The sequence below is a fragment of the Cuculus canorus genome, chromosome 1, assembly GCF_017976375.1.
Source record: "Cuculus canorus isolate bCucCan1 chromosome 1, bCucCan1.pri, whole genome shotgun sequence".
Classification (NCBI taxonomy): domain Eukaryota; kingdom Metazoa; phylum Chordata; class Aves; order Cuculiformes; family Cuculidae; genus Cuculus; species Cuculus canorus.
In genome coordinates, this window is record NC_071401.1 from 3,086,918 (window position 1) to 3,101,420 (window position 14,503).

Sequence of the window (14,503 nt, forward strand, 5' to 3'; positions counted from 1 at the left end):
AAGTGTGTACAACAATTTTGGCTGCCTGTTTGGTGAGCAAAGTAGCCCTGTAGGATGGTGATAAGAAGACATTTGGGTATAGAATGCCTATCTTAACGAGGACATTAAAGGAGCTCAGTTTGTCCAGGAGCTCACAGTGACTTGGTACTGACTGGAAAAAGCCTCCGCACCTTGAAGGGAATTTCCAAAACAGTTTGTGGATTTTGCAGGCAAAAAAGGAAGAGCTGGAAGCTGATAATGGCCACCTTTGGAACTGAAAGGGAGTGGAGGAAAGGGATGGGTCATAGGGAAGTGCTGACTAATGGTCAGCAAACATTGTAAGGGAGTTCTTATAGGAAGAGCTGGCCTCGCTTCCTAAAAGGAAAATAAACCCTGTACTGTTCAAGCATAAAGTTTGTGTTGGGGAAGATGCTAAGCTGGACTGTTAGGAAGTGGGAAGGGACCTTGCTGGAAGGAGAGCTTGTTTATAATGTTTTTCTTAGCCACTAAAAAAGGCATGCAACTAACTTCTGGTGTGACCTGTCTTCTGATCTTTTATATGGGTAGGATCCATTCATATTTTTATTGTATTTGACAGGCCTGTGACTGGTAAGCACGGTTTTAAATACTAGACATATACTTCATGAGAATGTGTTGGGGATGGAGTGTACCTTTAGTAAGGTCACAGATGACACAAATCTGGGTGGAAATGTCTATCTGGAGAGCAGGGAGGCTCTGCAGAGGGATCTGGATAGGTTGGATCATAGAATCGTAGAATAGTTAGGGTTGGAAGGGGACCTTATAGATCATCTTGTTCCAACCTCCCTGCCATCCCACTAAAACAGGCTGCCCAAGGCCCCATCCAACCTGGCCTTGAAAACCTTCAGGGACAGGACATCCACAACCTCCCTGGGCAACAGGTTCCAGTGTCTCACCACTCTTATAGTGAAGGAATTCTTCCTAATGTCTAGTCTAGATATGCCCCTCTCCAGTTTATACCCATTCCCCCTAGTCCTATCCCCACCAGCCTTTATGAATGGCCCCCCTTCAGCTTTCCTGTAGGCCCCCTTCAGGTACTGGAACATCACTGTAAGTTCTCCTCTGAGCCTTCTCTTCTCCAGGATGAACAAGCCCAACTCTCTCAGCCTGTCCACATAGCAGAGGTGCTCCAGCCCTCGGATCATCTTTGTCACCTCCTCTGGACCCAATCCAACAGCTCCATATCCTTCTTATGTTGAGGATTCCAGGACTGGACACAGTTTTCCAGATGAGGTCTCACAAGAGAGGAATAGAGGGGCAGAATCCCCTCCCTCGACCTGCTGGCCACTCTTCTTTTGATGCAGCCCAGGATATGGTTGGCCTTCTGCCCTGCAAGCACACATTGCCAGCTCATGTCGAGCTTCTCATTCACCAGCACCCCTAAGTTCTTCTCTGCAGGGCTGCTCTCGAGCATGTCATCCCCCATCGTGTACTGAAAATGGGAATTGCCCCAACCCAGGTGCAGAATCTTCCACTTGGCCTTGTTGAACCTCATGAGATTCTCAGCGGCCCACTTCTCCAGTCTGTCCAGGTCCCTGTGGATGACATCCCATCCTTCCTATGTGGCAACTACACCACATTGATGGGCTGTGACCAGCTGTATGAGATTCAATAAGGCCAAATGTCAAGTCCTGCGCTTGGGACACAACAACCCCGTGCAGTGCTACAGGCTTGGGGAAGCTGCCTGGTAGAGAAGGACCTGAGGGTGTTGGTTGACAGCCATCTCAGTATGAGCCAGCAGTGGCCCAGGTGGCCAAGAAGGCCAATGGCATCTTGGCCTGTATCAGAAACAGTGTGGCCAGCAGGACCAGGGAGCCCCTGAACTCAGCATTGATGAGGTTGCACCTTGAATCCTGTGCTCGGTTTTGGGCTTCTTACTACAGGAAAGACATTGAGGTGCTGGAGCGTGTCCAGAGAAGGGCAACGAAACTGGTTGCCCAACGAAAGGGGCTGGAGAACAAGCCTTGTGAGAGGCAGCTGAGGGACCTGGGGTTATTTAGCCTGGAGAAAAGGAGGCTGAGGGGAGACGTTACCACTATCTATAACTGCCTGAAAGGAGGTTGTAGCGAGGTGGGTGTTGGTCTCTTCCCTCAAGTGACAGGCGACAGGACAAGAGGAAATGGCCTGAAGTTGCACGAGGGCAGGTTCAGATTGGACATCAGGAAACATTTCTTCACCAAAAGGGTTCTCGGGCACTGGCAGAGGCTGCTGAGGGTGATGGTTGAGTTCCCATCCCTGGAAGTATTTAAAAGATGGGCAGATGAGTTGCTCAGGGATATGGTTCAGTAGTGGACAGGTATAGTTGGACTTAGTGATCTCAAAGGTCTTTTCCAACCAAGCCGTTCTATGATTCTGTATTTTTTAAAAATGTATGCCAATAAGTCAATACAGCATTATCCCCCTTCTTCCACTGCAGCAGCACACCCTGTCCCTCACCTCCCAGTGGCTGAATGCCAATTTTCATAACTAACAGATGAAGACTGCAGGAATTATAAACGTGGAGTTAACTAAGTCTAAGTTATGGTGATAATTTTATGCTATTTAGGATTTATTGGGATCTTTAGCTCTTACAAATCTCCTGCTGAAATTCAGTGAGAGTTGGTGATAAGTGATTTTTATTTTGTGATGTGTTTTGCATCTAAAGTTAGTGTTGAAAATAATTAAAATAAATACTTCACTATGTTTATTGATACAACACAGGAGCTGCTAATTTGGGGAAAGACTAAACTGTTCTATATCTCTGAAAGGAATCTGTACTTTAAGAACTGTTAACTTTAATTTAAGTCCTGTGCCTAACACATTTTATAATCACAAATTTATTCTCTCTATAGCAAAAGATACTGACAAAGCAAATCAAATGCATAAGACTTGAGGTTTGGTGTTTGTTGTGTTGATTTAATGGAATAAACTAAAAATTAAGAGTATTTGGGAGGTGACTCTCCGCCTCTACTCCACTTTCATGAAACCTCACCCGGAATACTGTGTCCAGTTGTGGAATTCCCAACAGAAGAAAGATATGGAACTGTTGGAACGGTTCCAGAGGAGGGCCGTGGAGATGATCCAAGGGCTTTAACATCTCTGCTGTGAGGACAGGCTGAGAGAGTTGGGGTTGTTCAACCTGGAGAAGTGAAGGCTGCGGGGAGACCTGCAGGTCTTCCGGTACCTGAAGGGGATCTCCAAGAAAGCCAGGAAGGGACTTTTTACAACGGTATGGAGTGATAGGATGAGTGGGAATGGCTTTGAATTGGAAGGGGGGAGATTTAGATTAGGTGTTAGGAAGAAATTGTTCACACTGAGGGTGGTGAGATGCTGGCAAAGGTTGCCCAGGGAAGTTGTGGCTGCCCCATCCCGGGAAGTGTTCAAGGCCAGGTTGGATGGGGCCTTGGACAGCCTGATCTAGTGGAATGTCCCTGTCCATGGCAGGGGGGTTGGAACTGGATGATCTTTAAGGTCCCTTCCAACCAAACTAATCTATGATTCTGGGATTCTTTGATTATACAACTATACATTTAATTATTATAGCTATCTTTTTAAGTGATGTAATCTAAGTAGTTTAATTTCTTGTTATGCTTTTGCTCTGTATTGTCTTTGCCACTCTAGGTGAAGTGAATAAATAACAATAACTTTTCAAAGCACAGCCTTTAGACCATGTGTTGGATCTGGGTGCCGAGAAACCTGTTGCTTCTGGTGCATTACAGCTTGGGAGATCTGTCTCTGGAGGACTGAAGCCTGGGGGATGAGAAAGAATAATCTGCTCTCTAGTACATGAGATTGCCTGGAGTTGGCTCAGTAGGAAGCTCGCAAGTACTGACTTAGGCATCAACTTACTGTGGAAGATTTTCTTCTTTGTTTTACGTGGCAATTTGCAAAGTCTTCAGGGACGAGAATAATTGTCTCCAACCTCAGCAGCACGTAGTGTTTGTCTGAATCGGGAAAGGAAAAAGCTCTCCCTGTGGCATGGTCATGAGGAGGAGTCAAAAAGCAATGAGAAAACCCTGTAATATGGGAAGTGGGAATAGGAAAAAAAAAAAAAAAGAAAACCATAAAAAAAAGGTGTAAATGTAGAGAAAGGAAGCAGGGGAGTTGGATTTTTGGTAAGCTACAGTCTTAAAGGAGGGAAAAGGTAGTCTATGAGACTATTTGTATGACTAAAACTGAGAACATCTAAACAGCTGGTCACTTGAAGGTGCAAAGTGTCAGTTCTGAAGTGGTCAATATTAATTATTTTAATGTCAAGAAAACCAGATTCACTTATTCTTTGCTGCAGAAAGTCATTCATTCATTTCCAGTAGGTCCTACCTGATAGTTTCTTAAGGTTCAGCTCACCCTGTCAGGGCCAGCTGGGAGCAATCATTGTCTGAACACTCAAGCAACCAGTTTGAACTGCCCTCTGAGACTTCCTACTTAGAGCAATAAAGGAACAACTTAAAGAATCTTTTTATCTTAATATTGCGTTTTCCTTGGTGGTGGCTGCTCTCGGGGTTATTCAGCAAGATTGCTGGGATCCCCCTTAGATACGAAGGCAGCTGGCAATAGCAGCTTTTATTGCAGCATGCTTAGGCAAGCCTCTCAGACTTGAAAACCTTCAGGCAACCAAAAATAGGGTGTATGGAAAGGGGCGTAAAATTGTCTGGCTCCTGTTCATGTGAAAAGGCATTTGGTTTCCCTCTTGCTTTCTTTGTCTCCTTTTAAGAGGGAACTAGGGAGAGAGGAATGAGATATCGCTTTCTTGTCCTTCTGTCTCTGAAATTTTAAAGGATTCTGTGGGCTGTCACTTCTGAAAATCATCTGCCCTTCCCTTAATAATGTGAAAATGTTGGTGTTATCTTGTAGTTAGTGTTCTAGAGGACAAAATAGTTGCACCTTGAGAAGGTCTTGTCTGTGTTTAAGTATGGACATAAGACAGCTTCTGTAAGATTAAGTGAATCCGGTGATTCCACGTGAAATTGCTGCCGAGTTTTTCCTTTAGTTTGCCCTCTTTCGTGATATATCTTTATCTCTTTCATTTAAAATTATGGAGAGAAAGAAAGATGAAATCTGAATATGCTGAGTGACTTAGCCAAGGGAACTTCTTAACTTTGGGGGCAGGGTAGAGAGAAGGGGGAGGTTTTCTTTAAATATAGCCTCTTTTTCTGCTGTGGAACCGAGAGGTCAAGTTTCCAATTAAATAAATCTGGTGATAGAGAATGTGATGACAGCGTTTAGTCCTTTGTGGAATTTGGGAAAAGACTGAACTGGTACAAGGACGTGTAAGAGCAAGGACTTTTCTTCTTAGTTTCTCTAATACTGCTGTTTCTTATATTTTTCAAAGTAATGGAAAGAAGTGAAAATGGCCTCTTACTCCTTTTATTCTGAAACCCAGAAAATAATCCTGTTTGGGAAACCCACAGAGGAACTGAAGTGTCATCTTTTTGAGGATCAATTTCGTAGAATCATAAAATCATAAACTCATTTGGTTGGAAAAGGCCTTTGATATCATCGAGTCCAACTGTGCCTGTCTACTACTAAACCATATCCCTGAGCAGCTCATCTCCCTGTCTTTTAAATCTCTCCAGGGATGGGGATGCCACCACCTCCCTAGGCAGCCTCTGCCAGTGCCTGAGAACCCTCTTGGTGAAGAAATTTTTCCTGATGTCCAATCTGAACCTGCCCTGGTGCAGCTTGAGGCCATTTCCTCTCACCCTATCACGTGTCACTTGGGATGCAAGGCAATCTAGAGTGGTTTGAGTTGGAAAGGACCTTAAAGAAGTCTTGCTGCGTGTGGCACATTTCTCAGTGGAGCTGAATGTTGGAAAACACACGCAACCAAAGACACCGCACGCTTAATGGTACCTGTATTAAGTGAGCTGTATCATGGAAATTCATGTGGCAGTGGCAGTGTTGTAATTACTGTAGTAACAAGAAGAGGTTCCTGTACCCAATGAAAACTGGGAGTAGCTGCCATGTGCAGATGAATTTGAGCTTGGTTTACAACTGTATTTTTGTACAAATAACGTTCCTGCCTATTTAGTGATCCTGCTACAGCGTGGCTGTAACTCTTTAACCTGGAGTTGTTTGTGTGCGTGTTTAGGGAGGGCAAAATGTACATCTCTTAAACCCAAAGTGTTTCAAAAGCCACTTACATGAAACCTTCTCCCTTAAAACAGAATGTCCCTTCAGTTATTAGAACATGATAAATAATTCTACATACATAATTACTTTAGTGACTGCTGCCCCATTTTATAATAATATAATTTGTCTGAATTTGTATCTGTTCATTCTCACTTGTTTGAAATGAAGAAGTAATTACAGAATTTACTATTTTGAGGGAGAAATACCACTATCCTGAACATCAAGGAACATGTTAAAAATGTACTAATTCATTGGAGCACATTTTTATTAATTAGAGCCAAGAATTTCAGTAGTAATTTTTAGGCATAGCATTTAGTTGCTTAGAGGAGGGAGAAGATAATACTGTGTTGTTTTTCCAGTTTGACCCATGATGAGGTCTTCATTTATAACCAAAGCCTCTTGGATGTTGTAGTCATGCAAATACATAGAGTTTGAGATTCATCTCTTCCCATGTCAATGTATTTGACCTAGTTTTACCTTCAGTTTCTTTCTTGAAGGAGAAAAGGGGCCTGATTAATCTTCAGTATGTTCCTAAAATTGATCAAATTAATTACAACCCAACAGAGCCTATTTAGGTTCCTTACTCATTGATGGAGAGCGAGGTGGTCAGGTCAGGTGTTGGTACTCCAGGTGGGGTCTCACGAGAGCAGAGTAGAGGAGGGGAATCATAGACTCATAAGATAGTTTGGGTTGGAATGGACCTTAATGATCATCCGATTCCAACCCCCCTGCCATGGGCAGGGACACGTTACACTAGATCAAGCTACTCAAGGCTCCATCCAACCTGGCCTTGAATCACCTCCCTCAATCTGCTGACCACAGTTCTTTTGATGCAGCCCACAATGAGGTTGGCCTTCTGGATTGCGATGATCAGAGGATGTAGTCTATGCACAGAAGGTTTGGGAACACTGATGGTTACTCACTAGCCAGTTCATTACAACTCCCTAGGCATTGAATATGGACTCATCGTGCCAAGGTACTGGACTGTGCTTTAGATTCCAGATGTAACTGGCTTGATTAGAAAGACACTGAAGTCACATTTAAAAATGACAACCTATCAGTGAGAAAAGGAAGAGAATGTTTTGTTCAAGGGTACAGCATCAAGTTATGGGACAGCCGTGTAGGTTAAAACATTCATGTTAATCTTTATCTCACCATTGCTCGAGCTCTCTTTGCTACAGGTATTTGTTGGGAAGGTGGTGGTGGCCAGAGTCAAGGTTTGAGATTCTGACGTACTGTGATGCTTGGAAAGAATCTAAACAGTTCTTGCTTGGTTTTGAATGTGGCTGTCATTGGCAGGCTTAACATTTTGTTGTTCAGCTTTCTGTGCTAACAGGTCATTTTGTGAATTCATTACTGTCCTGACTCTTGCTTTGTTTTGTCTTAGTCACATTGATCAAACAACAACATGGCAAGATCCTAGGAAGGCTATGCTTTCCCAGATGAACGTTACAGCTCCTACCAGTCCTTCTGTGCAGCAGAACATCATGAACTCTGCTTCAGGTAAGCAAAATTTGTATTTTTTGAAAGGTTATACGAATTAAAGATACCATTAGCTATTTTAATTAGGAAAGAGAGAGTCCAATTTGTACAATTGTCCTTTTATTTATTGTGGCTTAAAACTTTAAATTTGTTGATACGTGATGTGTCAAGGAAGAAGCTGATGTCTGAGGTGAGAGAATTTGTACAATATTTATAATGTCATCAGAAAGTACCCTGTAGTTCATTGGTTTGTGGTTTATTTTTTTTCAAATGGATAATTTAAATAATCACATTTTTTTTAATTACTTCTGGCTAAAAATGCTGTTAAATCAATGAAGACCATAATTTCAGTTACACTAGTGTCAATTTATGTTAAAGCTATTGTGCTTCTGGGATGTTCTGCTTCCCCTTGCTCACTTACTTGACTTGGTGAAGTCCCATTTGTTTACATTTCCTACGTTTGTTATGAACATCTCATTTTTAATGTCTTCCCTAAATGAATAAAGCAAACAACTGGAAAATCTTATTTTAGAAGAAGAGATGTTTTTGTTTTCCTCTTATTTTCCTATGGTTTTCAAAACCCTGTATCATGGAATATAGAATTGTTTTCAGCTGGTCTCAGGGAGCTGTCAGTAAACAGCAGTAAAACATGCTTGTTCTTGCTATAGAATCTGCTGTATGTTTTCAGAGCTCTCTTGTCCTGATGGTGCAGAGAGCAAGCAGCTAAATTTGGTGCCGTGCTAGTTCGCCTGCTGTGCTCTTCCTTGTGCTTTGTCACCTTCTGTCTGTCGCTGAGGTTCATGTTTTATTTATTTTCTCACAGTCCGATTGTATTTTGTGTATGTCTGCTGTTCCTGTATTTCACAAAGGTTATTCTCTGGTGCTGCTTTTTGTTGTCCGTTTAGACAGCTTTGTTTCATGCTGCAATTCATATACTGCAGACAATACCAAAAGATTAACAGGCATGACCAAGCTGTGCTGTTCATGACTGAGTATTAGATGGGACGCGAATGGAACTTTTTGCTGGGTAAGCCAGGAGGTGGGATTATCCTGAAACAAATGAGAGTCCTCTTCAAGTTCAGGAAGTCATGATTCAGAACAATTAAGGTCTCAGGCTCTGATGCGAAAATATAATATCTCTGATTGTTTTTTCTGTAAACATATCCCAGGAAACCTGCAGCAATAGAGATGACCTGATTTTGCAGGGACACGTCTGAAGAACAGGGAACAGGAGCAAAAAAATTCCCTTGGTCTTTCCTGCCTTCTGACATATATTATTTGTGCTAAAGCTAGATGCTTGCTGTTTAAATATTGACATAAATTCTGGGGTTTGAAATAACTCCATAAACCTGTTCTACTGAGAATCTTCCCCTCTACTCCACTCTCTGGAGACCCCATTTTGTACAGTTCTGGAATCCTCAACAGAAGAAGGATATGGAACTGTTGGAATGGGGCCAGAGGAGTGCCATGGAGGTGATCTGAGGGTTGGAGCACCTCTGCTATGAGACAAGCTGAGAGAGTTGGGGTTGTTCAGCCTGGAGAGCAGAAGGCTGCAAGGAGACCTTAGAGTGGCCTTTCAGTACCTGAAGGGGCCTCCAAGAAGAGTGGGAAGGGACTTTTTACGAGGGCATAGACTGATAGGATGAGGCGGAATGGCTTTAAATTGGAAGGAGGAAGATTTAGATTAGCCTTTAGGAAGAAATTGTTCACACTGAGGATGGTGAGACACTGGAACAAGTCGCCCAGGTTGGATGGGGCCTTGAGGAGTCTGATATGGTGGGAGGTGTCCCTGCCCATGCAGGGGGATTGGAATTGGTCCTTTCCAACCCAAACCATATTATGGTTCTATGGATTAATAAGAAAAAATATTGTTAGTGAAGCAGGATTAATTTTATATACTTAGAAAGAAATTAAGGATTCTTAGCAAAAAATGTAAGCTGGGTAGTTATAAGAGGTGAAAATCTAAAAGAGAACCTGTTTATGAGGACTATTCTTAAGAGAAAACCAAGCATTTACATGTAATTGCCTGATGTGTGCAAACAAGTGATCCTGCATAGATATTGTTGCTCATGCAGTAGAGTTGAGACATTGAAGTGGGTTGTTTTGTGACTTGAGAAAACACTAATTTGAAAACAAGTTCACTGAACATTTATTTTTAACTTGACACGATGCTGTATTAAATATGAACTAAAAAATCTTGTAAAGTGTTTTCCTTGGTGCTCTGAATTTGATAAAGTGCATGAAGAATTCTGAACTACTGTGTGTTTGAAGTTGTCTGTTCACATAGTGTTGCTTTTTTCTAAGTTAAATGAGTTGTATAACTTAGAAATGGCTCTTTGGATGCACCTGCTCACTCTTAATTTGCATTTAATTTGAATTAAATAATATCAAACATGCATTTATTGTATGTGATTCTGTTCCCGATACCTGATTTGGCAAAGCTTTATGTACTGACTGTAAATTATGACTGTGTATTGGGTTTTAGTGAAGTTTCTTAGATCTGATTCTGTTACTTTTTTACTACTGAGTTCATGGTAACTTGTCCTTCCTCGTTGGCCTCGTAAAGAGTGAGAAAAATGGAAAAATCAAGTAACTCTGTACTACTTCAGCACAGTGGAACTTAGAAATCTGCGTGCTGGTGTCATAAATGTAAAGCTACTTAATGGTATAATTTGGATGTTCATCCTCAAGAAATAGGAAATAAAAGTTGAGACTTTTGAGATAGAAGTTTCCTGTTACGAAATCTTGCTGGTGGTGAAACGTGCCCTAGTGCTTTGAGAGCCTTTCATGGTGGGAAAACCCAAGTGTAAGTATTGTGACAGCTGAGAGTCACGCACTGACTAGCAAAAAAAGGTTTGAAATGCCACAAAGGAGAATGTTTTCCTTTCTGTGCTGTTCATCCTTGTGTAGTGCTTGTTAATTGTAGCCCTTAATCAGAAGTTACTGTCCAGATTTTAGTATATTTAATTATAGGCTGCCACAGGAGCCTGTGATTAAAATTGCTGTGGTAAAACGTAAGACTGAAGATTTATAGGAGCTGTCTTGGAAGCCATTGGAAGCTTCTGCCATTTAGCCAGAAGTAAAAAACTAGCATATTGAAGCTAAACCTGTTGTCTTTTCTGAATAAAGAGGATGAGTGGAGCTTCAGGGAAATGGGAAGAGAGGAGAACTAGAAGGTGTGATAGGGGTGAAGGCAAGTCAAACCATGTATAAAATCAAAACTGGCACAGGGGAGACGTAGTTAGCATGGGCTTGAGATTTTTAGGTTGTTCTTCTTAAGCAATTCCACCTCTTGAGGCAGCCAAGATGGAAGGAGAATCCAGGGATCTTGTTGCAAGTTCTGTTTGTTTAAGGAAATCAATAAGCGTTTGAACCAGCTTCATCTGTTCCCGGCAGGATTTGTGAATGAACTATTTTTAGTGTTAGTAAGTAACATCCTTTTCAGGAGGGCATCAGATGTGAAAAGTGAGGATTTTTGTTTTTCTACTTGGATTTGGTCTTTGGTATTTTTTGTCTTGGTTTCACTGAACTTAGCTAGCAACATGTAATCAACTAAACTGTTTGGTCCATATGGATACGGAGAAATGCGGGACTTTTTTAGATGGCATTTGCTGGTTAATCTGTGAAACAGAATTCCATCTTCAGATCAATAATAGAAAGAAACAAGCCTTTTACTTCTAAATATGCAAGTTGTATCTAAAAACTAGTCTTGATTGCTCTGGTTTTGTGTATGTGGGATTCTAACCATATTTTCCTTAAAGATATTAGAGGAGAAAAACATATTCTTCTTTCTTGATTTAAAAGAAAAAAATGTGTATATATATATATATAAGTAATGGGATGTTGTTCTTCTCAAGAACCTGTCCTGTACATTTACTGAGGTAATGTTATAAATTTGAAAGTAAACAATGCCTGTTTCTTATACAGTTACAGTTGATATAGCAGAGATGGGATAGCCATCATATTTATAGTCTTCCTGAATCCTGCTTGACGGTGCTGCTTATTTCACCCTTTTCTGCTCTGCTTGCACGTAGACAGATCATAGAATAGTTTGAGTTGGAGGGGACTTTAAAGATCATCCAGTGCCGACCCTTCTGCTATGAGCAGGGACACCTCCCACTAGATCAGACTGCCCAAGGCCACATCCAACCTGGCCTTCAACACCTCCAGGAATGGGGCAGCCACAGCTTCCCTGGGCAACCTGTGCCAGTGCCTCACAACCCTTATCATGAGGTATTTCATCCTAATGTCCAATCTAAATCTTCCCCTTTCCAATTTAAAGCCGGTCCTCCTCATCCTATCACTCCATGCCCTTGTAAAATGTCCCTCTCCAGCTTTCTTGTAGCCCCCCTTCAGGTACTGGAAGCTGCTCTGACGTCTCCCTGGAGCCTTCTCTTCTCCAGGCTGAAGAAACCCAACTGTCTCAGCCTGTCATCATAGCAGAGGTGCTCCAGCACTCTGATCATCTTCATGGCCCCAGAGTAGATTGCCTGTCTTTGTCCTCTTTCATCTTCTCTCTTGCTTTGCAGTTTTGGATTGGGCTTCATTATGAAACTTTGTAAACCTAGTGTAATTCCATTACCTCTTGGGGAAGGCTGTGATGCCATGCTAAAGGTTGGTAGGAAAATGGACACTCGAATTCCTAACTCGTAAGGGGTTTTTTTCCCCCTTAGGGGGCAAGAGGGTAGAAAGGAATATTCCAATAACTAAAACAAGTTCTAACTCTTCTCTTAAATCTTAGCTCACTTCAGTTGCATATTTCCTTTTTATGTAATCAGTCATATCACAAATTCTGCTTTGTATACAGTCAACACCACATGTGATCTGTTGTGAAACTCATGTCTCTGTAAGTGTCTGCATGGCAGTAATGTTCATTTCTTTCTTCATCTGCAAAAAAATACTCCTTTTTCAATAGTGTCTTTTTTTTAAGTTTTACTGATTGGACAGACTAAAGCCACTGTAGAATGGCTTGATTAGAAAAGACCTTCGAGATGATTAAGTCCAGCCATACCTGTCCACTACTAAACTATATCCCCAAGCATGTCACCTACCCATCTTTTGAGCACCTCCATGGATGGTGACTCAACGACCTCCCTGGGCAGCCTCTGCCAGTACCTGAGAACCCTTTTGGTGAAGAAATTTTTCCTAATGTCCGATCTAAACTTCCCCTGGTGCAATTTGAGGTCATTCCCTGTTGTCCTGTCGTGTGTCACTTGGGAGAAGAGACCAAGTTCCTGGATTGCCCGTGCATATTCTTTTAATATCTATAATACCTTCTAATATGTATTAACCTTTGCGATAAAATACAGCATTATTTACTTTTTTATTTTTAATGAATATGTATCAGAAACCGTAGAATGGCTTGGGTTGGAAGGGACCTTGACAGTTCTAATCTCCCTGCCATGGGGCAGGCCCACCTTCCACTAGAACAGGTTGCTCAAAGCCTCATCCAGCCTGGCCTTGAAAACCTCCAGGGACGTGCAGGATTTACTTTATATACTGGCAGAGCTTGAATCTATACTAAATTTTTATCTTTCGTTACTCTTTCTATTGCTTTCTGCCTGCCAGCAGTGAGCTCTGCTTTGTGTTCAAGACTCTGTGTTTGCATGGGAAAAATGGTATATTGAAAAAGTAAAAACTCACAAAAAATAGAGATGTGGACCAGAGACTTCTAAAATTACGTGTATTTATGTTAAGTCGCAGCATTACATAAATATTTAGTTACAGAGGTTTGCCTTATCAGCAGTTCTGTAAGGATGGCTTACATTTGGAAATTGGAATCTAATTTTTGGATAACCTTATCACAGAATGACCTGAGTTGGAAGGGACCCACAAAGCTCATCGAGTTAAACTCCTATCCCTGCATAGGACAACCCCAACATTCACACCAGGTATCTGAGGGCATTGTCCAAATGCTTCTGGAACATTGTCAGGCTTGGCACCATGACTGCTTCCCTGGGATCAATTTTTTGAACTACCATTTCAACACGTAGGGATGACAGCAGAAACATGAGAGCCATACGTATACAGGCTAAGAAGAAAGCAACACCATGTTTAATGCCAAGAGTTTCTAGAGAGAAAAGTTCTATTTCTGCAGCCGATGATGGCACTTAGCAAGGACAACTTGCTGCTATGACAGCCAGGTGAGCAGACAGACCTTTCCTGTCCTGTCCAGAGCTGTGTGTTTTCCAGATCCTGAAGGGAGCCTCCAAGAAAGCTGGAAAGGGCCTTTTTACAAGGGCATGGAGTGATAGGATGAGGGGGAATGGCTTTACATTGGAAGGGGGGAAGGTTTAGGTTACACATTAGGAAGAAATTCTTCAGATGAAGGTGGTGAGACACTGGCACAGGTTGTCCAGAGAAGTTGTGGCAGCCCCTTCCCTGGAAATGTTCAAGGCCAGGTTGGATGATCTGAGGGCTGGAGCACCTCTGTGATGAGGACAGGCTGAGAGAGTTGGGCTTGTTCCGCCTGGAGAAGTGGAGCCTGCAAGGAGACCTTATAGTGACCTTCCAGTACTTGAAGGGGCCTAGAAGAAAGCTGGGGAGGGACTTTTTACTTGGGCATGTAGTGACAGGACCAGGGGCAATGGCTTTAAATTGGAAGGAGTAAGATTTAGATTAGCCATTAGGAAGAAATTGTTCACGCTGAGGGTGGCAAGACACTGGCACAGATTGCCCAGGGAAGTTGTGGCTGCCCTGTCCCTGGAGGTGTTGATGGGTCCTTGAGCAACCTGGTCTATTTGGGAGGTGTCCCTGTCCATGGCAGGGGAGTTGGAACTGGATGATCTTTAAGGTCCCTACCACCCCAAACCATTCTATGATTCTGTGACTTCATTTAGAAAGGGAGCCTTGCCCGACTCTGTCTCCAATAAGCTGGTCCTCATCAGTTCAT

At 42.3% G+C, this 14,503-nt stretch overlaps 1 protein-coding gene across 1 annotated transcript in view; it reads left to right on the forward strand.

Moving 5' to 3' along the window:
- YAP1 (Yes1 associated transcriptional regulator) overlaps nucleotides 1–14,503 on the forward strand; it is a 96,238-nt gene that overhangs the window by 40,014 nt on the left and 41,721 nt on the right. Inside the window, 1 exon segment of the mRNA XM_054081458.1 lies at nucleotides 7,517–7,632. Coding sequence (XP_053937433.1) covers nucleotides 7,517–7,632 — 116 coding nt within the window.